This window comes from Lipophrys pholis (genome assembly GCF_963383615.2).
Source record: "Lipophrys pholis genome assembly, chromosome: 12".
NCBI lineage: Eukaryota > Metazoa > Chordata > Actinopteri > Blenniiformes > Blenniidae > Lipophrys > Lipophrys pholis.
In genome coordinates, this window is record NC_137641.1 from 24281487 (window position 1) to 24309455 (window position 27969).

General features: G+C 41.6%; 1 protein-coding gene across 1 annotated transcript; it reads left to right on the plus strand.

The window, feature by feature from the left end:
* On the plus strand, positions 1 to 27841 carry nup214 (nucleoporin 214). Its single transcript, XM_080477060.1, is given in 38 exon segments — positions 1 to 159; positions 1022 to 1217; positions 1327 to 1481; positions 2472 to 2670; positions 2755 to 2825; positions 2915 to 2978; positions 3327 to 3430; positions 4352 to 4458; positions 4558 to 4624; positions 5072 to 5195; positions 8505 to 8663; positions 9434 to 9896; positions 9977 to 10104; positions 10186 to 10265; positions 10803 to 10886; positions 11415 to 11564; positions 12344 to 12502; positions 12626 to 12729; positions 12840 to 13019; positions 13254 to 13336; positions 13528 to 13614; positions 13749 to 14054; positions 14204 to 14371; positions 14688 to 14799; positions 15724 to 15787; positions 16467 to 16536; positions 16735 to 16819; positions 17373 to 17425; positions 17521 to 19041; positions 19545 to 19603; positions 19711 to 19885; positions 21080 to 21229; positions 22698 to 22869; positions 25957 to 26053; positions 26055 to 26103; positions 26425 to 26426; positions 26428 to 26459; positions 27728 to 27841. Coding segments are annotated over 38 exon segments (5925 nt in total). The 5' UTR covers positions 1 to 117; the 3' UTR covers positions 27732 to 27841.
* Positions 27842 to 27969: the final 128 nt, after the last annotated feature.

Genomic DNA, 27969 nt, shown 5'->3' on the forward strand with positions numbered 1-27969 from the left:
TCTGTAGCGTAGAATCGCGCGGCGTGTAAACAGCCGGTCTGATGTGGCAAAATAAAACTTTCTTCACGGTACAATCTAGCAGGGCGTAAACACCGCAACAGTTATTATTTTCTCACAATGAGCGACGATACGGACTCCCCTCCTGAGAGGGAAATGAAGGTAAGTCACGCTGAGCACAAGTTCTGTTAGCATGTAGATGCTAACGTGTCAGTACGTCATAAATGGGCGAGCTTAGCTTGTTAGCTTCGGTTTCGTTTATATGTTTTATGTGCAGTTAAATGTTAAACACCTCGTACCGTGGTATGGATGCCGGTGTATTGCTGACAGCTGAACGCGGCTGACGATCGGAGAATATCACAAGAAAGCCTGTTATAGAAACTTCGCTTGTCGCTAACTACTTATGCTATCTGTTAGCATGCCAATGTGCTCTTATGAGTTAGACACCTTCAGCTTCTGTGTGTCAGAGCCTTTCTCATTTTCTACCAAATGACCTGCGAAACATAACAATGTTGTAAATGCCACAAAGGATTTGCTTTCAGGTTGATTTTGCTCCCAGTGTTTTTAACCAATAACTGGACTAACGTGTAGCAGTATGCCAACGTGACCTTCCCCTACTGTGCTCAACTTTATTTTATCTTAAAATATAATACATATTAGCTGAATCCCATGTTCACCACCTATACTATACCGACAATTGAAACCTAACACCCAATTGAACAGATAAAAACAGCCTTTTAACGTCATTGTAGCCTTCACAATTCACAGTGCCACTGATTGTAACGTTGTAATGTGTTTATAGTTTCACCAGACCATAACCTATGCATGATTTACAAAACATCACAAATTTACAAGACCTCCCAACGATCAGCGTCTACCTTGATTCTGATCTGCTTAATGCCTTGTCGTAGATCATTTTCAGTATTCAAACATATATTGTTTCATTTTATGCCTGTTTTCACTAAATTAACATCACGTTCAGCCGGTGAAGATGAAACAAAAACTCTTGTTTTTCTTACTCCAGGATTTTCAGTTTCGTCAAATGAAGAAAACCCGAGTCTTTGAGCCAAGCGAAGAATTGCCCAAGGACAGGTCAAGTCTACTGACCATCTCCAACAAATTCGGGTTAACCTTTGTGGGGCTTGACAAGACTTTCAAAGTCTACCTGACTCAAGACATTCTGGCTGCGGATAAGGCCGATGGAAACTCAAATCAAATAGGTAGTGGAGCCTTAAATTTGCATACGTATCCTTATATTTACAACATTTGTCTCTTAATTTCCTTGCAGCTGCGTTTCATTTTCTCATAAGATTTTCTGTCGTGTTCCAGTCACAGATCTACCAGCAGTGGCTGAGGTGACTGTAGAGTTGGCTGTGCACCACTTGGCTCTGAGCTGTGATGAGCTCACTTTGTCGGTCTGCGGTATGTCTGAGGAATCGGCTTTGTACCTCACATTCTATGACGTCCGCACCTTCGTGAACAAGGTAGGCACTGTGATCTGTCTCCTTCTCATTCCACAGCATTAGACCGAGAACATTTGCCAGTGTCACTGTCGCAAATATCAAGGGCCATTTTAAGATTTATTAACAGCTTTTGCTGTGTTGTAAACAAATATGACAAAAGTATTTATACTTCATTTCTTCTCCTAAGTAGATTTTTCTGGTATCTTCACTTTAAATACCTAAGTGTTTACTTTGTCTCCTTACATTTGAAATGCTTTTTTCTATTTTCTTTCTTTAAACTGGCTACTTATTTTAACCTCTTATGAGGATGATGCAGCATTACAGTGAAAGGAACAAAGCAGCTGGTCGGTGATGACGTTCTATTATGACGTTATAGAAGTTTAGTGATCAAGTTATATCAATGATAGTTGAATGTCAAGACTTCTTATTTTGTTTTTAAAAGAAGTCCCTTCAAAGCTTTGAATTTTAATTCAAAAATATTTTTTTTCCATGTTACATAGGTTATTGCATTTTTTCATTTTTTTCATTTTATGGACTTCACTTATATAGCGTTTATTTTCCAACTATGAGCTGTCAGTCAGTCAGGGTTCAGTGCCTTGCTCAAGGACACTGATGGGAATCGAACCTGCAACGTTCTGATTGGGAAATGGCCGCTCTACCAACTGAGTCATGCCGCCCCATTTGAAAATAATTTAATTTTGAACTCTGATTGGTTTTAGAACTTGTACTTTCTCATTTCACTGAACGAGGGAAACTTTTCAGACTGTTGCCAGCTCTGGCTGTGAAAGAAAAGGTAGATCTATATTTCTGGAGTACGATTGCCACCCAAAAACAATTATGAGATTACTGGCTGAACTCAAACAGTCCATAGAAACATAAAAAAAATTGGTTGAGTGAATGCAAGACTTTGTTCAGTTGATTCAAGTGAGAAGCCGTCAACTGTGGTCGTGAATATTTTCTGTCCAAGCACTAGTGCACTTAATAAAAATGCCTTGTTCCTTGTTTTTCCAGTTGAGACCGCAGAAGTTACCGTTTGCGTCCCTGCAGCCTTCCGTCGCCCCTGGTACTTCAGTCCAGGACCTGAAGTGGAATCCCACCCAGGTGTCCATGTTAGCAGCCTGTCTGTCTGATGGCAGCATGCTGATTTTGGATGTTACAGACGTCGCGAAAGTTCAGGCCGAGCTCCCTGCTTCAAGTGGCATCACCTGCAGTGAGTGACACAGTTGAAACAATTGTTTAAATCTTATTGAACTGGCACATTTTTTTTTTCATTCATGCACTTTGTTTTCCACAGTTTGCTGGAGCCCAAAAGGAAAGCAAGTGGCTGCAGGAAAAATGGACGCCACAGTCAGTCAGTACACACCAGTAAGTAACGCTGCTTCGTGGCTGTGAAAATTAGGACCCCCTGTTGCCTTAGAAATTGCCAGCCGCTGATTTTCTGCTCTGTTTCAAAGGCGCTAGAGGAAAAGAAGGTTATTCAGTGCCCACACTTCTACACCACCGATGAACCTGTCAAAGGTGAGACGGTCATCCTCTTGATGATCGATTAGTCTTCGTCTCGATCGCGATTCATCTGCTGTCATGTCTCACTATCCCCGGCCTCCTCTGTTACACCACCCATTTTTCTTGTTCTCCTTCACTGCATCCTTGAATCTTTCCTTCTCCTCCTGATTCCTTTCTGAGATCCTTTTTATCACCTGTTCTTTTATTAATTTTTTTATTTTGTCCTCTCTGGCCACGCCCAATGTAAATTTCAGCCTATTCATTGCCGTTAGTTGAGGCTATTTTGATGAATTGTTTGCCACAGGAATACTGCGTCATTGATCATATCTGAGGCTGATGTCTGTTTTCTATTGTCCATCTCAGCTCTGGATGTTCTGTGGCTGAGGACTTTCGTGTTTGCTGTGGTATATGCTGCTGCAGATGGGTCTCTTGAGACCCCTCCGGAGCTAGTATTGATCTCTCTCCCTGTGAGTTTTGCCAAATATCTGTAATCCACATATTTCAACTAATCACATATGGATTTTTGTCAAGCTGTATATCACCGTAGCAACGAGGTGAAGAATCAAATGCAGCTGTCGGTGCTTTGTCAGGTTTCTAACCATACATTTATAGTGTGAAGCCAAACTTGCTTTATTCTTTTACCCTTTTAACATGCCGTTAAATAACGGTTTGTTACAGCAAAGGTTTTGTTGCTGATTTCACTACAACGTTTGAAAAATCCATTCATTTAAATGGACTGGTGTAAAGATTACAAGTTGAGTTATCTAAGCCTGGGCCTGGATCAAAAAGTCCTTGTGAAGGTGAAGTCCAATATGAACAGTCAGGTCTGTTTTTAGAATCCTGGGGCAGTTTGATGAATAGGGTGTTTTCAACAGTCCCAGGTCTTGTCGAAAGCTTCTGTATCTACTCTTTAAAGAAGCCAATTATGTTTTATGGGGTCCTGTTTGCTAAAGGTCTGAAAAAATACAGGTGTATTATTAAACGGTTTAAAGAGGTAAAGTTTAGGAGAAATCATTTGGGTCTTTTTAAATGATTCCAGGTCAGGTGTCCATTGCTTTTTTTCTTTAAGAGCATGGTTAAAGGTGACGATGCAAAATCCATCCAAGTGACTACAAAGACATTTAAGACATTTGTTAGCTGCTTGCATCAAGCTCACTTCACTTGCATTTTCTACAGGAGGTCTCATGATGAATCTGTTTGTTCATACAGTTTTAAAATCAGTCGATGTGAGTTGCAGTTTTAACTCCCTGTTATCAATTTGTTACCCTTAATAAGTAGAAAACTATATCTGTGACTAACCTGCTAATTCCTATGCATAGTGGTATGTGTTTATTGCTGTGAAATATAAAACAGCTGGAAGTTTATATTTTTGCATTTTGCCCTTGCAGAAAAAGGATGAGAAAGTGGACACAAAGTATCTCAACTTTGGCGACAGTGTGTACGGAAGCTGCACTGAGCGACAGCATCACTACTTTCTCAGTCATGTGGAGGACTGGTAAGAATGGTCATCATTCTCCGGCCTGTTACTTACTTAAATAAGTCATTAACATCCTGAATTGGTGTAAACCACAGTCCGGTGTGTGATTTCTTCTAGGGACCTCGTGTTTGCAGCATCAGCAGCGTCTATTGAGGTCAGCGTCATCGCCAGACAGGATGACAAGGTAATCCATCAAATGTTGTTTTTAAATGTTTACATGAAAGTAGTTGAACGAATTTACTTTACATGGTACTACTACTTTGTTTACTCGTGGACAAGAACTCACCAATATTTCAAATCTTGTGAAATATTAGTACAAAAGTGTAAATTGTTTTTCATTTAAAACACTTTTTACAGATTATTTAGGTCAAAGGCAGGTCTGATATACAAATATGAGACCTAGAAACATCTCAGTACTTTTCTGGATGTCCTTTGAATATCATCTAATGCTCTTTATTGTCCTCATGGGTACAGTTCTTCTCCGCAAATGCAGCTGCACCAAGACTGCCCCACATTTCATCGACAATATAAAAGAGACCTGCTTGCAGATGTGCTGAAGTTTCAGCATATAATAAAACAGTAAATCTCAGCGTTGGTTGTTTTGACCGTGCTGATTGTTGCCCCCCTTCAGATGTGGGAACTTTGGATCTTGGAGGATGCAAGTCGAGCTGAGCTTCCAGTGACTGAGACAAATGAAGACACTTTGCCCCTTGGCTTAGCTATAGACTACACCAGCCAGCAGGAAATCCACATCAGTAAGTGAATTTGGCTTTCTGTGTACCAGCTCTCTTTTCCCGTCTCAGCAGAAGTTAATTTCCCGTCAGCAAAGTCAGAAGAGGATGACTGTCACTTATACACCAACTTTTAGAGCTCTGTAAAGTCCACCATAGCACTTTTCAACAAGATTTTTATTTTTTGGGGAAAAAATGTACGGATTTGTGTCTATGTCCTGTCGTGTAGCTTTTTATCAAATCCATGTCCTTTTCAATCACACCTGTACAGGGGGGGGGGGTATTGTAAGTTGTTTAGGGGGTGATGTGGTGATATGAGATTTAAGGAAATTTCAAATAACTGGGCTTCAGTGTTAGTGGGATTTTCTTCTTCTTAGCTTAAAACTTTATTAACTATTATTTTAACATGAAATTCTGCAAAGTTGCACAGAGCGACAGACTTGCAGCGTCATGTAAACACGGCTATCTGATCAGCTCCAAATCACAATTGGATTGGATGAAGGGGCCTATCCATGTCTATGATCTGATCAGAATCCATGTTAACAACCCACCGGATTTGTTCCCCACTGTTGTAGCCGTTTGTAGAAATCTGTCATATAATGTCACGTTTCCTTTAGTAACCGCCTTCCTACACTTTGGGTGAAGTGATATTTCCTCAAGGGCTTTGGAAAGAACCTTTATTGTGTTAAACAGGTGGCTAATCCTTAAACACGGTCCAGATTCCGCAGGACGTCACACATTTTGAAGTAAACTTTAAAACACACAGGAATGGTAAAGAACTGTGATAAGAAAGTTGAAGGTTTCTTGGAAAGAGAACTGAAGCATTTGCTCATGCTTGACTGTACAGCTGTAAAATCTAAACAAATCCAAGATTCCTTGCTTCAGGAAAAAGAAAATCTGGATAAATCTTGTTTATCGTGACTTCTTCACCCCCACAAAATGTATTTGTTTTCAACATATTACAAACCCCCGAACAATACTGAGAGACAATTAAAACTACACTGAACAATGGTAGGAATGACTAATGAGACTAAAATATTGAATACATGCAAAACAACAACATAAGATGAAATGAAACTATCTTGGCAAATATAAAAAATATTGTATTAATAATTTTCTTATGGTCAGTGAATATTGCTCATTTTTTGCAGAGATTAGATTAGACAGATCTTTATTGAAAACTTTGCTTGGGGGGGGGGGGGGAGAACTCTGAAGGATATTAAGAGTATAAGTAAACAAATTAAAAAGACATGAAAATAAAAGCTGATGATTAATGTCGGTTGAGGTCCTGAAATCATTAACAGTCAGGTGTCATTTATCTTGATTTTAGATGTGACTTGACAGTAACACAAGCTGGAAGAGGTCAGCAGACTCGTTGTATTTAAGTCCGGTGAAAGTCACTGTGTCCACCGACATCAACGAGTGGAGCGGTAGACCCTGGTAGCTTGTGTGTCATCAGTGTAAAAATGTGTAGTGATGTTCTCCTGTCCCGGTATCAAGCTCCACAGGCATCTGGCAGAGTGCACCTCCTCTCTGCCCCCAGACTTGAATTGATTTCAATTCTTGCTTCATTCAGGCAAGGTTTAATTCTATAGTCTTTAGTGTCTCTCGCGCTGCTTTTCTTCCTCTTTGTTTCTACCTCAGACATGGTTTTTGTTGAGCACTCCTCAGATATGAGATAAAACTCCAATCCATCAGGTCTCTTTGTGCATACAGCATCCACTGCAGTGCTGTATAGCAGCGTGTGTAAAGAATAGTGATCAGCTACCGACTCAGTACACTGTTTTATCTTAACCGGCCCAGCCTGCCAGACATTCACGTAGAGCTGCTGATGCTGTCTAGTCACATCTCCCTCCTTTTACTCCTCCAAAAACTCCCTCCACATCAAGAAGAAAACCTGCAATTGGAGCAACATTATGACATGATTGTAGTCTGATCAAAAACCTTGATCCAGAGTGAGACATTAGGTTGGGGAAGCACAAGGAGACTAACAAGAGCGATGTCTGTGGAGGGGGGGGAAAAAATGCACTCATTAAAATGGCTCAGGCAAGCTAGAGGACCATAACAAACAACAAAGCCCAGACAATCCTGTTGCTGAATGCTGATGAGGTTTACCGTGTGCCTTTCCCGTCTGTTCCTTCTTTCTTTCACACACCCCCATCTCCCTGCTTTTCCAATAGCTCTCAAACTTTAGTTTTTCTAACTGAAAAACATAAGATGCTGTATTTTTTTGTGTTTGTACAACTTAGATCATAGAACATATATGCTGTTCAGCAGTGTTTGTCTCAGTTTGATTGTATATTGTGTATATGCACACTGTATATGTTTATGTGTGCTATTGATACTAACTGCGTGATAAAGTACCTTTACGATGACGAAAGCATCCAAGGTGTATAGAAGAAATCGAGATGCAAGATTCAGGATAATAGAGATTTTACTCAGACAGTCGTGATATTTGTCCTCACAGAAATTGTTAACAGCAAAGTTTGAACTTGGAAGTTGCAGCAGTTTTAGATGAGACATAGATGTTGAAATAACAAAGAGGACAAAGTGTTCACTGTGCCTTTTCTGGTGTTTCTAGAATGACTAGTATTATCTCTGACTAATGCATCTTTAATTTAGTCGTGAGTGCTCCATTTCATCGTTTTAACCGTGGTTTAGTCTTGCAATTTTTTTTTTCCTTCTAGCCCACATAAATGACAAGAATTTGAAAGTGCAGTAAAGTGGGCGTGAGGAGTGGGAAGGGTTTGAGGGTTTGGCATGAAGAGGAAGGCATTTCACTGTGTGTGCGCTTTTTTTTTTTTTTTTTTTACCATATCAGGCATCCTAGGCAGTTATCTCCCTATTTGTACAGAAATCTGGATACTTATTTTAACCACTGGAGGGCAGAAAAAGTCAAGGTCAGTGAGAGGTATAGAGCTTCAACATGCAGACTTTGTGCTCAGTTGCTCTTTAATCTTTCACCTTCTAGTGTCAAGACAGCATTTTGTCATCATAAACGGAGCATGCACGGTGTGCAGATGACACGTTCTCTTTATTTCTGATGTGTCAGTTGAAAGCACAGAGCTGCGCACAATGCCAAATAAATGTCAAACGCTCTTACTGTCTACTGTAAATTTAATCTTAACAAGCACTTAATAGATGTGTCACAATGCCCTCTAATGCACAATTTAAAGAGGAAAATGGAAAAATAATATTGAATTGTGGTCGAACTGTTGAACCGAAAAGTTTGCAGGTAAAACTTTAACTGCAAGGTATTGGATTCCATCAGGCAGAGTTTGATCCTGCTTTTTTTTTTTTTTTTTTTTTTTTTTTCCCCCTACCTTTGCAAAGCTGATGAGAAGACCCTGCCCCCAGCACCCACAATGCTGATGCTGTCCACTGAGGGACTGCTCTGCCCCTTCGCACTGCTCAACCTCAATCCTGGGGTGAAACAACTCGTGTCACCTCCGGCCACACTCCCCTTGGAGGGAGAGAGACTGCCCAAGCCAGGTGAGAAAGTAAAATGGATGCATTTTTAACAAAATGTCTGAGAGGATCACACATTGATTCATAGTTATCTGCTCCAAAGTTCTATTTTCTGAAGTGATGATTGATTGATTGATTGATTGATTGATTGATTGATTGATTGATTGATTGCAAACTGCTGTCAGAGCTTCAGAAATGTGCAGCAGCTGGATAAACTTGGAGGTTAGGGGAATACACTTTACCGGCGTAACCTTATCATTGTCATCAATATATTTTCTCAATAATAAAAATGAAGAAGTAGCAGCTTGACTTTATTAAAAGGCACATCTTTGAAGAGTAATAAAGCTACAGTGTAAACTCAAGTGTAACAGGAACAAAAATTGCAACCCACATATACTGAGCAGACACTCATTTTAAAGTTTCTAAGAAGCAAGAGAGACATTGCTTTTATTGCCTATTGATCCCAACAGTAGAACATAAGAATAATTTGTAAATTAAAAAGAAAATGCTGGTATTCAACCAAATCTTACTCTGTACTTTAAGAGAAGTCATGTGCAGTGTGGGACTTGAAACCCCTTTTGATCAGCCTTTCTCATGATTTAATTGAACTTTTTTTTTTCTATTTCAGTTAAAGCAATAACCATCAATAATCAGCTTATGTTAGTTACAGTACTATCTTTAAAAAACTGTGTTAGTGATGACAGCCCCAAACTCTCGAGGGTCAACATGTTATCAAAAACTCGTGCTCAAAAGTGAATAATTACAATCAAAATCGTTTTCTTTTTTGTCCACAGGTTCTGTGATAACCCAGCCACCTAAAATTGCTGCTTCCCTTCCATCAGCTCCAGCAGCTTTCCCGAACCTCAGCTTTACTTCAACAGCTGCCTCCAGTTCTCCAGCTCCTGCTGCCCCTTCCTCTACTGCCCCATTCAGCCTTTGTCCTCCGGCTCCTGCGTCATCGTCCTCCTCATCAGGCTTCAGTTTTTCCCTTCCAGCGAGCTCCTCCACCTCAGCGCCCTCGGCTTTTTCCCTGGGTGGATCTACACCTTTTGGTTCAGGACCCTCAAGCTTCTCTTTTGCCTCTAAACCTCCCTCCGAGACTCCATCTGCACCTTCAGCATTTTCTTTCAACACCATTCCCATCAAGCCGCCAGCGGTGGTGGCGCAAGCCCCTGCTGCGGCTCCTTCACCAGTTCCAGCTCCTCAGAGCCTCGCTGCTCCCTCTCCGCCTACAGTCAAAGTGAATCTCAGTGAATGGTACCGATCCACCTAATTTTATTGCTTTTGACTGGAGTGTCTGCATACCTATATTAACTATTCTATATGCCATTTCCAAGGTTTTCAGCTGTGGAGCCTCCTGCTCCTGCTTTCTCCTTCAGTCCGTCGCTGCCTAAAACAGTTGTTCCCAGCTCCAGCGGTCTGACTGCTCCTGCTGTTTCCACTCCTAAGCAACCAGCAGCTTTAGGTAAGATACACAGTTTATGAAAGGATACATCTTTACGAGTCATTTTTTGTTACCATTCTGATATTATTGACTGTTTTTCAGCTCCAGTTCAATCCAACACGCCACTCACTGCAATCCAGAAACCTGGCCCCGCTGCCCAGGCCCGTACCCAACCTCCACAGGTCCTGTCAGTTTACTGAAGAAAGAAAAGAGCTTGTCTTTTCTGAATTGGCTTTACATTATGTGTCTAAATGTGTTCATTTCTGTTCCCTCAGATTTCTACAAAAGAGTCAGTGTGTCTGATAAATGCAATATTTTCTGCAAACAATTTAATCATGTAGATGCCAAAAATGACTCTACAGCTGTCGGCACTGAGGCAAATCGATGATTAGTAACTGTTAGCTCATTACTCAGCAGTGACGAGTAAATTTATAATTACTAAATGTCTGTTATATAAAGAGCAACATGGGGATTTCTGAGAGTCCTTGTACAATTGCTATATTTAACTGTAATAGAAAGTGAACTAACAAAAAATGGATGACTGTTATGGATTTCAGCTGTTGTTGAATAGGACTGTTGATGAATTAAACTGGACTGAATACTTGCAGATTTATTTATTTTTTTAATTTCTACTTATGATCGGTTACCGGCGAACTGCGAGGTATTTGTAACACTTGTCTGAAGAGGTTTTCATGATGTCTTCTCACCTATTGTTGCAGGCAGCAGTTAGTGTGAAGACCCTGGAGAAGCAGCTTCAGCAGAAGAAGGACTCTGATCCCATTATGGCTGGTATATTTGAAGAGGTGAGACATATCATCCAGACACTACTGGAGTGTCAAAGTAAATAACAGTTTTAATTGGTGAGCTCTGGTGGAGAATGTGAGACCTTTGTTGCCCAGAAGCTCTGAGCCTAAACTGAGCATAATTTAGTTTAAAGGCAATAGGTGAAGATTAGCTCATTGCTAAAACAAGATAGATTGCAAAACAACTAACAGCTAGTCTTTAGGCAGTAACTGGTTTTTACTCCCTCAATTAATGCCTGGCATTAATTGAAATGGAGTATGTTCCATATACATGGCTTGAACTTGATCAAAATACTGTTTGATAGTGTGAACCTATTTGAATTTCGCTGTTTGATTTGGCAAATTTTCCATGAGCACGGCCCATATACTTTTTGTTAAACCAAAGAAATAATTAACACATGCTCTTTACTTTTTTATGTATAGCTTACATACTGAGGTGTGATGTGTGCCTAAATGTCATATGCATTTGTTGTTGATACGAGTATTCAAATGATCGAATAACTAATCATGCCTTTGACACCATATCAGATTGCCCATTTCCAGAAGGAATTAGATGATCTGAAGGCACGGAGTGCAAAAGCGGACTTTAAGGTTGGCACTAACGAGGAGATGAAGGAGTTGAGGAAAGAGTCGGAGGACCTTCACATTTTCACCTTGGAGATCAAGGAAACTACAGAGGTAAAGATTGTTTCTCAAAAAAAAAAAAAAACGTGTTGAATGAAAGTTGGTGGAATTAAAGTCTGGGTTCAAAAGCACACCAGCCGGACAAATCCTAAACCTGAGCACTGCTTCTTACCCATATTATAGTGATCTAACACAAATAAAGATTCTGATAACAGCCACAGTTCACATTACTGGATGATAGGTTAAAGCTTTGCTTGACATTGAGATGGTTAGAACTTGTGCTGGATTTCTAAGATTATTCAGCAGTGTTCTGTACTATATGAGCTTTTACCTATCTTTCAATTAAAAATAAATTTAAGATATTAAATGTATCACCAAGTAATTGTTAACTTTCAATTTTTGACAGTTCTTCAATATTACTTTTATTTTGAGAAATTCACGTTACAGATGTGGGACACACTGAGCTGTGATTGGATGATCGTAGTCTTGGGGATCATTGTGATGACATAAAGCTCCACTTCTCTCCATCATTTTAATTTTTTTACCTTTCTCGATATCATAAACAGTCTTAAAACTCATGGTTATGGGAAGTAATGATCCCAAAACATGGGAGCAGCCACAAGATAGAAGTAAAAGTGAAAACATGTGAGCACTTCTATGACTTCTAAATTCTTGTTTGTTTTTTCCAAATCCAAAGTTTAAAATAAAAAAGTTGCAGGCTCACTATATATGCTAATCCTTTTGGGGTAACTTGATTTTAACACCAACAGGCTGCCAAATCTTGTTAAACCATGTCTCCTGCTTATTACCCCCCCCACCCCCCTCATTTGCAGTCTCTTCATGGGGACATTGGCACTCTGAAGACTACAGCGCTGGAGGGTTTTGCAGGGGCGGAAGAAGCCAAGACCCAGAATGAGCTGAGCAAGGACAGAAGCTACAGACAGCTGCTGTACAAAAAACCTCTGGACCCACGCAGCGAGGAACAGCTCAAGGTCAGACACATTGGGAAAGTTGGTGGTGTTCGTGGGTGCTTTTAAAGTAGAGTAAATACCTCTAATAGATCACCGACATGCTCATAGCCTCTGGTCCAATTGACTTTTCCTTCCATTGATCAGGAAATCCGGAGGTTGTATCAGTATGTCATGTTTGCTGTGGAGGATGTCAATGACGTGTTGGATGTAGAGTGGGAAAAACATCTGGAGAAAAAGAAGAAGCAAAAGTGAGTGGTCGAATAAGAAAAAAAAAAGACACAATCCTGCCAATGATATTCTAAAAAAGGAATAGTATTCACAGTTGAGATATGCTCTAAAATCCATTTTTTCCTCACAGACACATGGTTGTGCCTGGACGTGAGGGTTTATTCACAACACTCTCCAACAACTTGTATATAATCAACCAAATGAAGAAAAAATTGGACCAGCTGGTGAAAGAACTCACTTCTCTGCGGCTCTACAGCAAATCAGCCACTCACACTCTTAACCAAAGCAGTGCTACAGCACCAGCAGCTGGGTGAGGAGCCGGACTAAAAGAAAAGGAAAACACAAGTGACACATGATTATGAATTTCTGGTGACTTGTAGTTTGATATGAGAGTGAAGAAGAACCTCGGTCTTAAATGTTTACCTTTTGTGTGCTATGTTTTTCATATGGTTTTCGATTCTTTGTGTTGGTAAAGCTCTAAAGCTGATTAACTTCTGCCTCTTAAAAGAAAAAAACAACAACTTGTGTCTATGTGTGTTTTCAGTCTGGAAAGTGAACTTGAGTCTTTAAGGGATGCACTGCTGAAAGCCAGGTTGGACACCACTCCTCCAAAGATCGAATCTCCAGGTTTGACCTCTGATATTCTGAATATATGCAATAAAACTGGGTGGATCTGGATGGGTTGTTGTAACCTATAGATTAGGGAAGAATGTTTTTCTGCATCGAGTCTCACTGTTGACAGGTCTCTACGTGGGTCTCTGAGCATGGCTCTTAACGCCAAACTACTCAGCTTACTGTTTCTGCCTGTTTATTCACAGCTATCAAGATATCACCAGTTAAACAATCCCAGCTGCGCAACTTCCTCTCAAAGGGACAGATGCCTCCAGTGCGCTCAACTGCACCAGGTACCACAATGAAATTCTTGCAATAGCCTGTTAGCATTGCTAAAATGAAACGAAAGCCTTTGTTGATGAATGAAGTTTGGATGGGTTTACTGTAAGGGGCTGTCTTCAAATGATCTTCATTTCTTATTTTTCAGCCAACTTGTCTCGCTCAGCGTTCCTCTCGCCAAAATACTACGAGGATTTAGATGACGTGAGCTCGACATCCTCTCTGTCTCAGTCCCTGGACCCTCTCCCACCTCACTTGGAGCTGGAAGAAGAGGAACTACAGCCCCTCACTCTTCCCATGAGCACTCTGCCTCCATTGTCCAACCCCCGCCACCCGACAGTGGTGCGAACCCCCTCGATCCAACCAGGCTTTGGCGCCATCCAGTCCACACCTTTAAACAAAATTCATTCAGTGCCAGGTGTGGGCTTTGGAATCAGCCCGATTGCAAGTCCTGGTAAGTGAAGTTATAACTGATGAATTTATCAAAGAAGACCTGTTTGGCATTTCACACCATTTAAAAAAGCAAAAAAAACAAAATCAAGTTTTGCATCACATTTGACACAAATGAACCCTTGGAGACTTGATGTGCTTTATTAATTTCAGTTCCAACAAATAAGATCAACCTCAGCGGTGCTGATAGCACGGCTCTGGCCACAAAGACGGTGAAGCACGGAGCTCCACCAACTGAAAGGACCGTCCCGGTCACGATTCCTGCCCAACAAGCTGCGGCCACTGCAGCTCTACGCAGACAGATGGCCAATCAGAAGACTGGTATGAGAAGCATGATAGTATATTTGAAAGAATTGTTTTTTGGTTTTTTTTATTGTTGTTATACAATGTAGAGAGGCTAAGTCATTTGAAAGCTTTGTTGTACCTGCATGGATCCTAGTGTTGCTATGCTTCTTCTAAGTCACCAGAGGGAGACATCGGCCCACAGACTAAATCATTTAAACCTGATGACTTTGTCACTTCAGTACTCATCACATCATTTGCCAAGAAAAAACATTAATTGCATGTATTTGCATCTCTTGTCTCTTAAGTATGCATATGTGAGATTTGCTCCTGTCCGCATCCGTTTGTGTTGCAGCTGTCATCAGCACTTCTTTGACAGAGTCCACTTTGAAGACCGTTCCACAGGTGGTCAACGTTCTGGAGCTCAAGGACAAAGGGCCAGCTGTGTCAGTTCCTTCAATCATCAGGTACGACCTTAACGAATAGCTTTGACAAGTTGTTGATACACGTCTTTCTATTTGTGACCATGTCGAGTCACAAATAGCGAGTGTCTTTAAATACATCTCTGACATAGATCTGAATAGAACAGTGTCTCTTTGCTAAAATACCATCTGGAATAATCAGACTACAAATGTGTATTTAGGCTTTTTCTCAAATATAGATGACTTGGTCATGCAGACTTTCTAATCTTACACATTTGTTACCAGTACCCATTAAGGAGGAGATTTTTTTATTTTATTTTTTTTAACATTTTAAGCTCATCCATCTAATTTGTCAAGTTCAGTTTTAGCATCACATAATGTATTATAGCAATAATAGTGGCAACACTAAAGCCGCGGTCCCACCACACTTTTCGTGCCAGGACGGGGCCGGATGGGTTTTCGTGTGGTCCCACAGAAAAAATTGTGAGTGGTACTCAGCACTGAGGAACGGGTCTGTGAGGACATGCAACAACGCAGCTGTCTGCTGATTGGTAGTGACGATCGCCACTCTCAACTTGCCTGCAGTTTTTAAATATTTCATTGGCCGTAAACCCTCCCGTCGTTGTTTACACATGCCGCTTTGCTCTCACTGGTTGTTTTTGTTAACTTGGTTTATTGAAACATCGGCGTGCAGCACAACATCGCGGTCTTCCAACGAGGTGCAGACGCTCCTCTCAGTAACAGGGGAGGAGGAGATTCAGCGGGAGCTTAATGCTGCTGTTTACAATGAGAACGTTTGTGCCGTGTCACAGAGAACAACTCGGATGGCCGCAGAGTTGTGGCCGGGTGAAACCGGCCACTTCCGCGTTCTTCGGCTGACGCGTCCCCAACACACTTAAGTGTACAATTCTCTCAGCAAACAGTTCTTTAATGAAACTACTTTGTCCTCTCTTGTGCTGATTTTTCCAGTTCCTCAGTCGTGGATCCAACAGCTCAGGCCTTCGCAGCCCTTTCCTCCAACCAAGCTAAACGAGTAAGTTCTCGGTCTATTGCCCAACAAGACAGACGTTCTCTTGTTCCAAAGTGACACATGAATATTCTTCAGATTTAAAAAAAAATTTATCTTAGGAAATATTGCCATATTGCTTACGGATATTACCCAAGTTTTACCAATATTAAAAATATATATACATTTATTTTTTTTCCTTCATTAGTGTTTATCACTTTCCTCTAAACATATGACAAAATAGAAGCTTTCTGTACTGCAGTCACAAATGAATGCTTTTGTTCTTACATGGCAACAAACAAATGCATAGAAGCTCAACTTCAGCAGTGTTAATCAATCTTCTTACTACTTTAAAGAAATTTTAGGCTGCGAAAATCCACAGATAGCTCACAGTTTTACATCTGAACACAGACCTTTATGTGCAGGGGGTGAGAAATGTCCCACGTTCCTCCCATGACGGTGTTATAAATTGCAGTTGGGTGATAGGGGAACTCCTCACACAAATCTCTTTCTGCTGCACCCCCAAGTTCAGTTTAATAGAAATGACCCCGAATATATCGATCTCCTGCTGTTTGTGTGTGTCCATATACTAGGATGACTGTTGATGCACTTCAGCTGCAACCTGTACTAGTGTCTGTCAAACCTGCATACTACATTTCCTCGTCTTTCAAGCACCACATTTCCCCTAATTTTGATTCCTCTGCAGAATCCGGCCCAAGTCATTCAAAAGATTCCGACTGAAAGTGTTTCCAGCCCACAATCAGGCTATGTTTTCGGTAAGTACTGGTGGAAATATGTGAATATGCAAACCAGCTTATATCTGTTTCCCTTATCTGGTTACACCAAAAAAAAAAGCTGCAGTCCAGCACATCGCTCACAACCCATAGAACTGTAAAATCTTGACTTTTTAATTTGCTTTGGGATCTGTGCCATGACAGGTTCTTTATTGACTTCATAAACATTTTGTCCTTCAGGTCAGCCATCCAAAACAGATGTTTCTGCGGCTCCAGTGAGCGCAGGAGAGCAAACCAGCAGCAAGGCTTTCTCTTTCACTTCAGGGTAAGTAAAGTAATAATTAAGAAATATCATCAGTTCCTAAAACTATCCATGTTGTTGTATAATCTTAGAATATTGTGCATAAATCTTTCCAACAAAAAGGATTTCAGGGACTTTGTCGAAGAAATCCTGACTTCAAGCTGTTGAAGTAACTTTATGGGTTGTGTATTAACAGAATGTGGCCTAACTTCTCAGTGATATTTTCTACTGCAGCCTAAAGCTCCTGTTTCACCACACAGACAAACAGTCTGACTGGAGATGACCAATTATATGTAGCTCTATATTGCCTTGATTTTCTAGTATTGGTGTAAAATGCATGATGGTTCAAGGTGCTCATACCATCTGATATGATCGCCGGTGGATCTGATCAGTAACAAGATAGCATAATAACTTTTTACAAAGGAAAAAAATATCAAAATGTTTAGCTGTGTTTTGGTTCAAATAAATGAAAAAATAAATAATGAAAAATCCAATAGTATACTGTTTAACCAGACACATTACTGAAGCAAAAGATGATCTCATGGGTACACTGTGACTTAAACTGGTGCTTTTGCAGTTCCACAGGCTTCAGTTTCACTTCAGTTACACAAGGAGGTGGGATGACACAAGGTAAAGTCATTACAGCAGAATCGTATCAAGTTAAGTCCATTGTAATGTCTAATTTATTAATGCATCCGTTTTGTGGTTTTGTTGTGTCTCTTCAGTGAAAGATGTAAATAAATTCTCATTTGGTGGTGGAAATGGCAAGATGGTTTTTGGACAGACAGGAGAGGAGCCATTCACACTGATTCCTAAGTCAACCTCCCCTGCTCTGGGCAATGGATCTCCCACTTTGCTTCCAAATACATCGGTTGAAGCAGCCAAAGCGACCACCACATCAGCTCTACGGGCAGAGACGCAGCCCCTAAAGCCAGTTGGAGGAGAGACTCTGGGCAGTTTTTCTGGACTACGTGTGGGTCAAGGAGAAGAAGCAAAAGATGCTGCAACCATACCGGCTTCTGCATTTAACTTTGGAGATGCTGGACTTGGCATTGGCAAAGGGGTAGCCCAGTTTGGCTTCGGTGCAGGTCTTCAGAAGTCTGCAGAGGATTCAACAGCAGCAGACCTGTCTCAGGGGCCAGTGTCTGGTAGTTTGTTTAAACCCCCAGAGCCAAGCATCAAGCCAGCGTTCTCAGTTCCCCAGCCTGGCTCGGCCGCCTCACCTCTGCCTATATCTTTCAGCAGTCTTCTTGCAGCCCCTTCAGAGTCACCAGAGGAACCAAAAGTTCTCCCACCACCGTCAGAACCTACACCGCCTCCTGAAAAAGAACCTGCTATCAGTGAACTTGTCGAGGAGAGTGCCAGCATTCTTACAGAACCCGAGCCTGCAGTGGATGCACCTGCCACAGAGCAAGCTGCACCAGCACCGGCAGAGCCAACATTTATAGCACCGCCGGCCATAACTGCCACTGCTCCAGACCCACCACCCACCATCTCTGCACCCATCGAGGAGCCTTCTTCAGCACCTGCCAGTGCTCCTTCCACAACAGAAGCCACCCCATCCACATTGATTACTGCTGCAGAGCCCGGACCAGCCCCTGCTCCCACACCACCTGCCTCTCAAGTAGCTCCTACTGCATTCCAGTTGCCCCCTTCTGAAAAACCTGGCTCCATTTTTACTCAGCCCGCTCCTGTAACGACAAACAGCAGTTCCCTTGAGGTTACACCAGTTATCTCCACAGCTGCTCCTTCAGGCACCACTGCGGCACTTACTGTTGTCAACAGTGCAGCAACTACTGCAGGTAACCCTGTGTTTGGCCAGCCAGCTGCTCCTCCCGCCTCCTCTGCCCCACCATCCACAGGATTTGGCTCAGCTGCATTTGGCGCACCTACCGGAACTGGTTTTGGCAAATCTGTTTTTGGCCAAGTGAGTGGCTTTGGTCAGCCTGCGAGCAGCACTGGGACAGCTAGTGGCTTTTCTTTTGGCCAATCTGCATTTGGAACCGGCGCTGGCAGTGCAACTACTGGAGGAGGAGGTCTTTTTGGTGCTCCGACTGCTACCAATGCAAGTTCATTTTCATTTGGCACAGGCAGTGCCAACACAGCTATTAGCACGGGCACAGGGCTGTTTGGGCAAAGCTCAGCTCCAGCATTTGGTCAGAGCTCTGGATTCGGTCAAGGATCTGTTTTTGGGAGTAACACCACTACATCCTCGTCATCAGGATTCAGCTTCGGTCAACCCTCGGGTAAGTGTGTGCCTAAACCCAGTCAGATAAGGAGTTTTGACCTATTATTTGTGTTCTGGGTGTTGAATTTTTCCTCCTCTCGTTTTTGTTTCTTTGTTTTTGTAAGGAAATTTTTTTATATGCTATAAACATTGGTGTCAAACTGTCCAATAAGCTAGAAAATTGGCATTGTTGCAGTGAAAACTTAACGTCATTGTGGTTGATTGACACAAATAGAGGTGTTTTCACATGAAGCTACTTTAAATGGACAGTCTGCATTGGCAGCAAAGGAAAAGGGCACAAGGTGTAGAGGCAGGGAGTTGCCCCATTCTCAAAGATTCCTTGAATTCCCAAAGCACCTTGGGAATGTCTGTGTCTGTGGACAGCTGATGTTAGTATATGAGCTCAGTACTTAGACACAGTCTGTCATTCCTGTCTGAAGATAATGCAGTTGTCTGAACTATAGTAATGTGACCTTAACTAATATAAAGTTTCCATCTTTACTATTTTTGTTCTTGTCATAGCTTTTGGTTCCACCCCTGTGTTTGGCCAGCAGCAGAGCAGCGGGAGTGTATTTGGACAGGTATTAACTCACTGTGTGTTTGATGGAGCAACCTAATGAATACTTTTAACTCAAAATGCTAATTTCTTCTCCACTTCTTGGACAACCCAACATTTTCTTCCCAACAGCAGCCATCGTCTGGCGGGAGTCTATTTGGTTCCGGGTCAGCCAATACAGCCGGCTCGGCTGCTGGTGGAGGATTCTTCAGTGGCCTTGGGGGCAAGCCGAGTGAGGACGCAGCCAATAAAAACCCATTTGGCACCGCTGCCCCCACTGGAGGGTTTGGACAGCCCGCTCAAACAGGTAAGCTCACTCAGTCTTTAGAAAGCTCGCCAAGCTTATGGTGAGATCTCATTGGCTAAAGAAGCGATTATCATTGGACGTTGCGCGGTTTTCCGCCGAGTCAGAAACCCCATGTTCAAAGGATTTGTTTTCAAAACCTCATTCTGTTTTCATGGACCTCAGTTTAAACAACCCCCACCTGCCATTCACAATAAAGAGTGTCATGTTAATTTCAGCCATGTGGAACCCTTTTGGGTTCCTGGTTAATATCAAATAGGACAGGAGCCATGACATGATCAACCAGAGTTAGTTGTCCACATTTTGTTAAACTTGCTGTGGAAGGGATTATCACCACTTCAGATAGGCAACTTCATATGCAGAGACATTGCCTTTACTCAGCAGAGCAGTAAGCAGGGAGTGATTTGCTGGTTAGGTTTTAACCCATCTCTTGTTGACACATGCCCTTTGCTGCTGAAGTATTATTTTTTGGTTTGTGGGAGGGAATTGATCTCTGTCTCACAGTAATTAATGCTTTGTCAGCAGCTGACCAGACAAAACACATCATCCATTTACCTATTTTGTTATACTGCGCTATACCACACGGGGTCATGGGGCACTCGAGCAGGGTACATCCTGCCTGGATAAATTACCTGTCCATCTAAAACACAGGGTTTAATAATGTGTGTTAGCATTCAGCTCAAAGCATCTTTTTTTTTTCTTTTTTTTTAACACCAATTTTAAGCTCTTGGTTTAGAATGTTCTAATCCTAATTAAGTGTTTCTGGTTTTTTGGTTTGTTTTTTTAACACAACTCAAAATTAACCGAACTCCGTGCTTTTGAACTGTGAGAGGAAACCAGAGGACCAGTAGAAAACAAACACCTGGAAAAAACTTGCAAACTCCACACATGAGAGGAGAGTGCTTATTACTACCCCACTGTGCAACAAACAATCAAATAAAAGTATTATAAAATCCAAATAAAGTAGCGCTGCAAACCAATTCCACCCTCTTTTAATTATTGCAATCTTGATCTGAACACTGGCTCCTGGTTTATGGAATCATTTGTGTTTATTGTCTGCCCTATTTGATATTTATTTGCAGGACTCTTTGCTTTATCATACTCCTATACACAGTATCATAATTGGCAAACATACCAGTAATAAACCTTGTTTATTGATTCTATAAAAGTAATTTCATCTGCTAACTTTTCCTTTAGGTACCAACAGTCTGTTTGGGAATAACGGTGCCAAGCCTTTGGGTTTTGGACAGGCCACCTTTGGGGAGCAGAAGCCTGGAGGCTTTAGTACTGGTGGAGGGAGCGTCGCATCACAAGGTTTTGGCTCCTTTTCCACACCAGCAAAACCAGGTACAACTTCACCTGCATTGTTTTTGTTTTGTAACTCATTGCTGAAAGTGTTCTTCAACTTTTACCGTTTCAATATGTACGTCCATTTACACTCTGTGAAAGTTTCTCTGCGTACAGAGTGAACTTTTTGTAAGAGCGTTGGTCCATCTGAGAATTGTGGACCAGATTGTGTGGTTCATACCTCCTCAGGGCAGAGATTAATTTGGTTAATTAGAACGGACCAAACAAATGTCAGTGATTGTGTTATTAGGTAATTAAAGGAGTTTCTCATTACATCCACACACATTTACTTGATACGGCGTCTAAGTGATCGTCTCTGCTTTCACATTTTTCAGGAGTCCAGTTTAAAGTCTCGAGTTAAGTGATGTGTGAGAGTCAGTGATAGAGCGCTGGCTATGATAGAAACTCTGTGCAGCAACACATAATCCCTGTTTACTAAGCAGCAAACTCTTGACATTGCTCTCTCCTGTATCATCTGTGTGAGTCCTCTTATCTCCTACACCCAGCTGAGCAGAAAAGAGGTCAGATGATCCATTATTAACTGTCATTACCTGACTGACAATATTACAAATGGAAAGTTGCTTTTCAACTCTAAAATATTAAAACATTTTCACTTCATCTCAAAACTCTTGTTCCGTGTAAGTGACCATCTTTTCTATATGAAGCAAAGTGGCCGTTTGCCTAAAGTCAGCCACAATTAAAGTGAATGAGTGCATAAAGTGAATACATTTAGGCGAAGGTCAAATTTAAAAACAATGTCATTCTTTTTTAAATATGCAATTTGTGCTTTTGTTATATTCCCACTTCTTGGTTTCTGAAGTGTAATCGCAGCTATCCAAAAAGATATTTGTACCTCTCCGCACTCTAATGCCCTGTCACTGGCCTATGTAAGGGGAGTGTAATCTTGTTACATTAGCTCAATCAATTATTTAAAGGGGCATGCTGCTTGCCAGGCTGTAATTTCAGCACAGCCTTTCTCCCCCTGCCACTCTGAGGCATTGAGTCGGTGTGAAGTATTCATCATGTCTGTAAGCTGTCACAGTGTGCTGTTCCAAAGAAATAGTGTGCGGTGCACAACAAGACACAATACTCCTGCTGTACATTGACACTTTTCTGTCTCATTGAGAAACAATTGGTAACTAATCAACTCTTGATTTTAATCCAGCTGTCTACTTACACGTGTAGCATTAATGCTTTCCTTGGTTCATCTGGGATGTATGTAGATATTTACACAGCAGTACAAACATGACTGCTCACAGAAAAGAAATGCTGCTCTTTGCTCTGTGTACTGTAGAAACCCTGCCTGAGAACGAAAATACCATCTACATATGTGAAATGTCACATAATGCCACAGTGTGCACACCGAGGCAGCGTTATAATCACCTCTACTTTTTCTCTTCATCCCCGACAATGCAGGGGCTTGTGTAACTCCACAGCAATAATGTCTCATCTTATTTCTTTCCCACAGGTGGTTTTGGGAGTGCTCCAGTGTTTGGGAGCCCTCCTTCTTTTGGTGGCTCTCCAGCATTTGGTGGTGCAGCATCATTTGGCTCCAGTCCTTCTTTCAGTAACGCCATAGGCTCCACAGCGGCGAAGGTGTTCGGAGAGGGAACGGCGGCCTCCAGCATGGGAGGCTTTGGGTAAGAGGCCAACGTGGATACGAGATGGTTACATATAAGTTCTTTCACGTAAAGTTTCCCGGACACCACGTCCTATAATTTGCCTTTTATACACAAAATCAACCATTAACGCTGGAGCTTTTGTACCAGCCCTGTTGAGGCACAGTAAATGAAAGCAATACCAGAGCAATACACTGAAATCATGAAGCAACTGGAGAAAAAAAAAATTTGTATTAACAAAGTAGTACCTTTAATCGGGTCACACTGGATTATGAAACCTACCAATTGCAAGAGTGTGTGAAAATTTGCTGTAAAAGCCTAAACAAGCTGTAGTTTACATCTTCAGTAATTCTGTTTTTATTTTTCCCAATGATGAAACAATTATATTATGACAATATTTTTTGCAACATCTTACCTAACAAAGACATGCAAACTAAATCCCTTAAAACTGTAAAATAAAAGGAGCAATGAGCTGAAAATGATTCTTTTCAACTTGAGGGGGATTTAAAAAAAAAACCTCCTGAAGATGATCAACAAACAGAAAACAGCTCGAACAGGATCACTAATCTGCAAAACAAACAAGCTTTCCAAAACTGGTACAAAACCACACGTGTGCAGTCGTGCGGCCTCATGAGTGGAGTTTTCCATGTTCTGTGGTTTTATACCGACAGTTTCTCATGAATTCAGTGACTTCACCTGGTTTACCTGTGAAAGAATTGGGCGTTGTCAGCAGAGAACACACAGACACACCCCTACAGTCTATATGCTCATTTGTGCTCGACATATACATAAAAACAGGTATTTGCTGGGAAAACTGTATAAATGTAAGCAATACTTTCATGCCTTGGAATGAGCCTTATGGGGGGCTTCAACATATGAAAAAAAACCTGTCTTTTCCTTCTTATATAAACTTTAAATTTGGTAATCAGCCAGAGTTGATTCAATTGAGAGCAAACTCAGCTTTGGCAACCATATAGAGACATCTGGACTAAATTGGAACTTCTGTTTTGCAAACTCTTGTTACTGTAGTAGTTTCAGTCGGTGCCTTTTCAAACATCAAGGTGTTAAAGCAGCAAATATTTTATCTTGCTAAGTAGTGCGACACAATGCACCAACTGTTTAATTCATGCTCATCACATTGCTGCAGATTGAAAGCCTTTGAAAATGTCCCTGTTACCAGCCTGCGCGAGCCCCACAGGAGGGGGCGAGCAGCAGGAGGGGGCGAGCAGCAGGAGTCCGCCTGCAGCGTGGACCAGCGTTTTTTTTTTTTTTTTTTTTTAAACAATCTGAACATCTGTGTGCTCGCAAGTGTAGCACATAAAGGCAGTGAAGGGCAGCCGTCACCACACTGTTAAAGACGTCGTTACAGTTATAGTGCCGAGAAACCTGGACTGTGGACTGAGGCAGCTTCCATGCAATTGAAGCAATTTTAATTACGTCTGCACATGAATGTATTTCTCGGTCAATTATCTGACGCCACAGCTTATGAAGTTAGTTTCTATGTCATAAATGCCAAAAAAATAAAAAATAAATTCACGTCAGGTGAGTGAAATTAGAGTTTTGATATTGTTTGCAGTAAAGCCTTGATTCAAAGTAAGATAGATTGACATTATACTGCTGAATGGGAATTAATTTTAACTTCAAGTAAGTCTTCTTTCTTAAAATTGGAGTTTTATTTTAACCTATGAGAGCACCAACAGCTTGAAGCAGGAATAGGCTGAGAACTCTATATGAAACTGTAATGGAACCAGAACACGTCTAAAAAGTGAAGTTACTGATATTTGAATAATGATAACAGCTGTTTTATTTCATGTCTTTATATCATCTTCGTTTCAGAAAATAAAATCCATAACGGTTCATTTTATATTCAGACCAATGCGACATTTAATTTCTTTCTCTCTGCTGTTTCTCTTCTGATTAATTCAGTTGTCTCGCCTCTGTGTTCACCACGTCCATGTGTTTTGATACCAACGATCGTGGCTGCCACGCCAAAACTGTAGAGGTCTGAGCAGGACTGGATTATTCCCCTCAGATAATCTGACTTCGGGGTCACGCTGCTGCAGATTAAACTGGCCTTCTCTCTCTCTCTCTCTCTGTCTCTCTGTCTCTCTGTCTCTCTGTCTCTCTCTCTCTCTCTCTCTCTCTCTCTCTCTCTCTCTCTCTCTCTCTCTCTCTCTCTCTCTCTCTCTCTCTCTCTCTCTCTCTCTCTCTCTCTCTCTCTCTCTCTCTCTCTCTCTCTCTCTCTCTCTCTCTCTCTCTCTCCTCTCTCTCTCTCTCTCTCTCTCTCTCTCTCTCTCTCTCTCTCTCTCCTCTCTCTCTCTCTCTCTCTCTCTCTCTCTCTCTCTCTCTCTCTCTCTCCTCTCTCTCTCCTCTCTCCTCTCTCTCTCTCGGAGTCAGTAAGGGTGGGTCCTGTCGAAGAGATTACCATTTAAATCCCTGCCTCAATCCTCACACATGCCAAAGCACACGCCTTTATCCCACATTACATCTTCAGTCGAGAGTGGACATAATTCAGTTCTCTTGTCTTTTTTTCTTTTCTCCTACCTCGTCCGCATAGATACTCTGAGGGTCCAAGGCCTAGGATTCCTAACCTTTTTGACCTCGGGGGTCCAACGACTGGTTGAACTAATTGATCTCAGTCTTGGTTTGATTTTAATTCAGTAACGAAATCAACAGCTTGTCAAATTGGTGACATGATAAGATATGATCGTCACAAAGACTCGTGTGTTTATATGAAACTGCAAAAACAAACGGCGCTCATGTCCCTCATAAAAACCAAATGACCGTTAATTCGGTTCTGCTTTGGAAATAAAGAAGGTCCTCTCAACTCGTGCTTCAGGCATTTAGATAGTCGAGTGTTTCTTCTCGTAGAAAAATAAATAAAGACTCACTCATTAGCCATGTCATTATGAATGACTGATATTTCCGGTGTCTTTAGATAATAACCTAAGCGGTCCCTCTACGGGAGCTCTCACAGCTTTACACATCTCAACTTACAGTTTTTGCATAATTACTTTCTTCAGTCCCACTCTGTGTATCTCGTATGTCATATTGTTATTACTCTAATCTTACCCATAGAGCGCGCTCTGCATTTGCTTGTGTTTTCAGGTTCGCCTCACCTCCCAGTGCCCCATCCTTCGGCGCCCTAGCCAATCAGAGCGCTCCGTCCTTTGGGAGTCTGGCTCAGCAGGGTCCCGGGTTTGGAGGTCAGCCCCAGCAGCTTCTCCAGCTTCGGACAGCAGCCCCAACCTGGAGGTGAGACAACTAACTTCAGTTTAGTTTTATTAATTTAATTTTTTGGGGGGGGGGGGGGGGGTGAAATATATACTAAGCCTTATTTGTTTGATTCTTGACAATCAGCAATACAGTTTATCAAAACATTTTAAAACCTCTGCTTTTCAGTTTTTTCTTTTGACTGGACGCTTACATTAGTCTGTTGATTATCAGTTTGCATGACCAGAGTAACTGATGGTCTTTCTTACATCTGCACTTCTCAATTTTATCACCCTGAGTTATTCGGTTACTTTTTTCTTCCTGCTGTTTTCACTCATTTCATTATTGCATTTAACTTGACAGGATTTCTCTGGAAACACCTTTGGGTCTGCAAAACAGTAAGTGCATTCTCTCCATCTCGTGTCGAAATATATATATATATATATATATATATATCTATTGTGTGTGTTTGAGCTGTAGCGACGTTTCTCTGCTCCTCCTCGGCTGCAGTTGTGTGACGCCTGTGGTGTCTTACACCGCGCTGAAGCCCACAGCTCGTCTTCCGCTACAGCGCTCCCTGTAGAAGCTCCCACTTTTAATAGCGCCTCATTTAGTTCCTCTTTTCCTCCCTCTCCTCTTCTCGTTTCTCATTTCCAGGCAGCTCCAGCCCCCCTCTCTTGTTTCGCTTTATCAAAATACACTGGAGCGCTCTCTGTTGGGCACTTTGAATAGAAATCACAGCACGGAATGAATAATGCATTAAGTCATCACTAAAGTCGAAAATGTAATAAAAATATAAATAAATACTGGACATTGCAGCACTGACTAAACGTGTGCCTTTAGTGCAACGACGCAGCACTTGTAGCTCCCTGTCGTCCCTGGAATTAGTTGTGCACAATTATAACGTCTGAGTTGCAATTTCCTGCAAATTATTCCCTCGAGATCAGCTCGTCATCACATCCCGCCGCTCTGTCCTTCCCCTCGTGCTGCTCCCGCCTTCATTTGCTGCTGCTTCGCGTCACATGGCTGCCACTGTTACCCCGGGGTGTGTTCTGCTGGAATGCACTCTGAAGTGTGTGTGTGTGTGTGTGTGTGTGTGTGTGTGTGTGTGTGTGTGTGTGTGTGTGTGTGTGTGTGTGTGTGTGTGTGTGTGTGTGTGTGTGTGTGTGTGTGTGTGTGTGTGTGTGTGTGTGTGTGTGTGTGTGTGTGTGTGTGTGTGTGTGTGTGTGTGTGTGTGTGTGTGTGTGTGTGTGTGTGTGTGTGTGTGTGTGTGTGTGTGTGTGTGTGTGTGTGGAGACGAGGACACACTCGCATACTGTTATTAATCCTTCTTTTTGCCCCTCGTGTCGCTGCACTGTGATATTTCATGCCTCTTGTGCTCGTCTCGTGTCGGACTTAATAACACGGTCAGACTTTGTGGATCATCCGTCGGTTGTTGTCTCACAAATATGCAATTTGAGCTTTGATGACACCAGGGAGCAAATCCTTGGTAAAAAAAACAACTAACCATTTAATTTCAAGAACACTAATTCAGTCAGTCTGATAAGTATTTCTAGGTTTGTGTAGTTCTATTCAAATCATAACCACCGAATATGAAAAGTGTTGACATTTTCCTCCAGCCGCTGCCCTTTTCTATGTAATTGTGACTTTTTTCTTTTCTTTCCAGATGATACCACGTCATCAAAGCCCTAATGTAATTATGGAGCCTATAAAAACGTACATTGTTTAAAAAAAGGAAGCAAATTTACTCTTTTTAGAAGTCCTGTTTTCTATAGCGCCACACTTTTTGCCTAATTGTGTCCGTTTGTGGTTTTTTCTTTGTGGCTTGAACTGAACTGCAGGACAAAGCAAATCAAATAGATCCGAAACAAAACTCCTCACACTTGAATTTGTATGTGATAAAGCTTG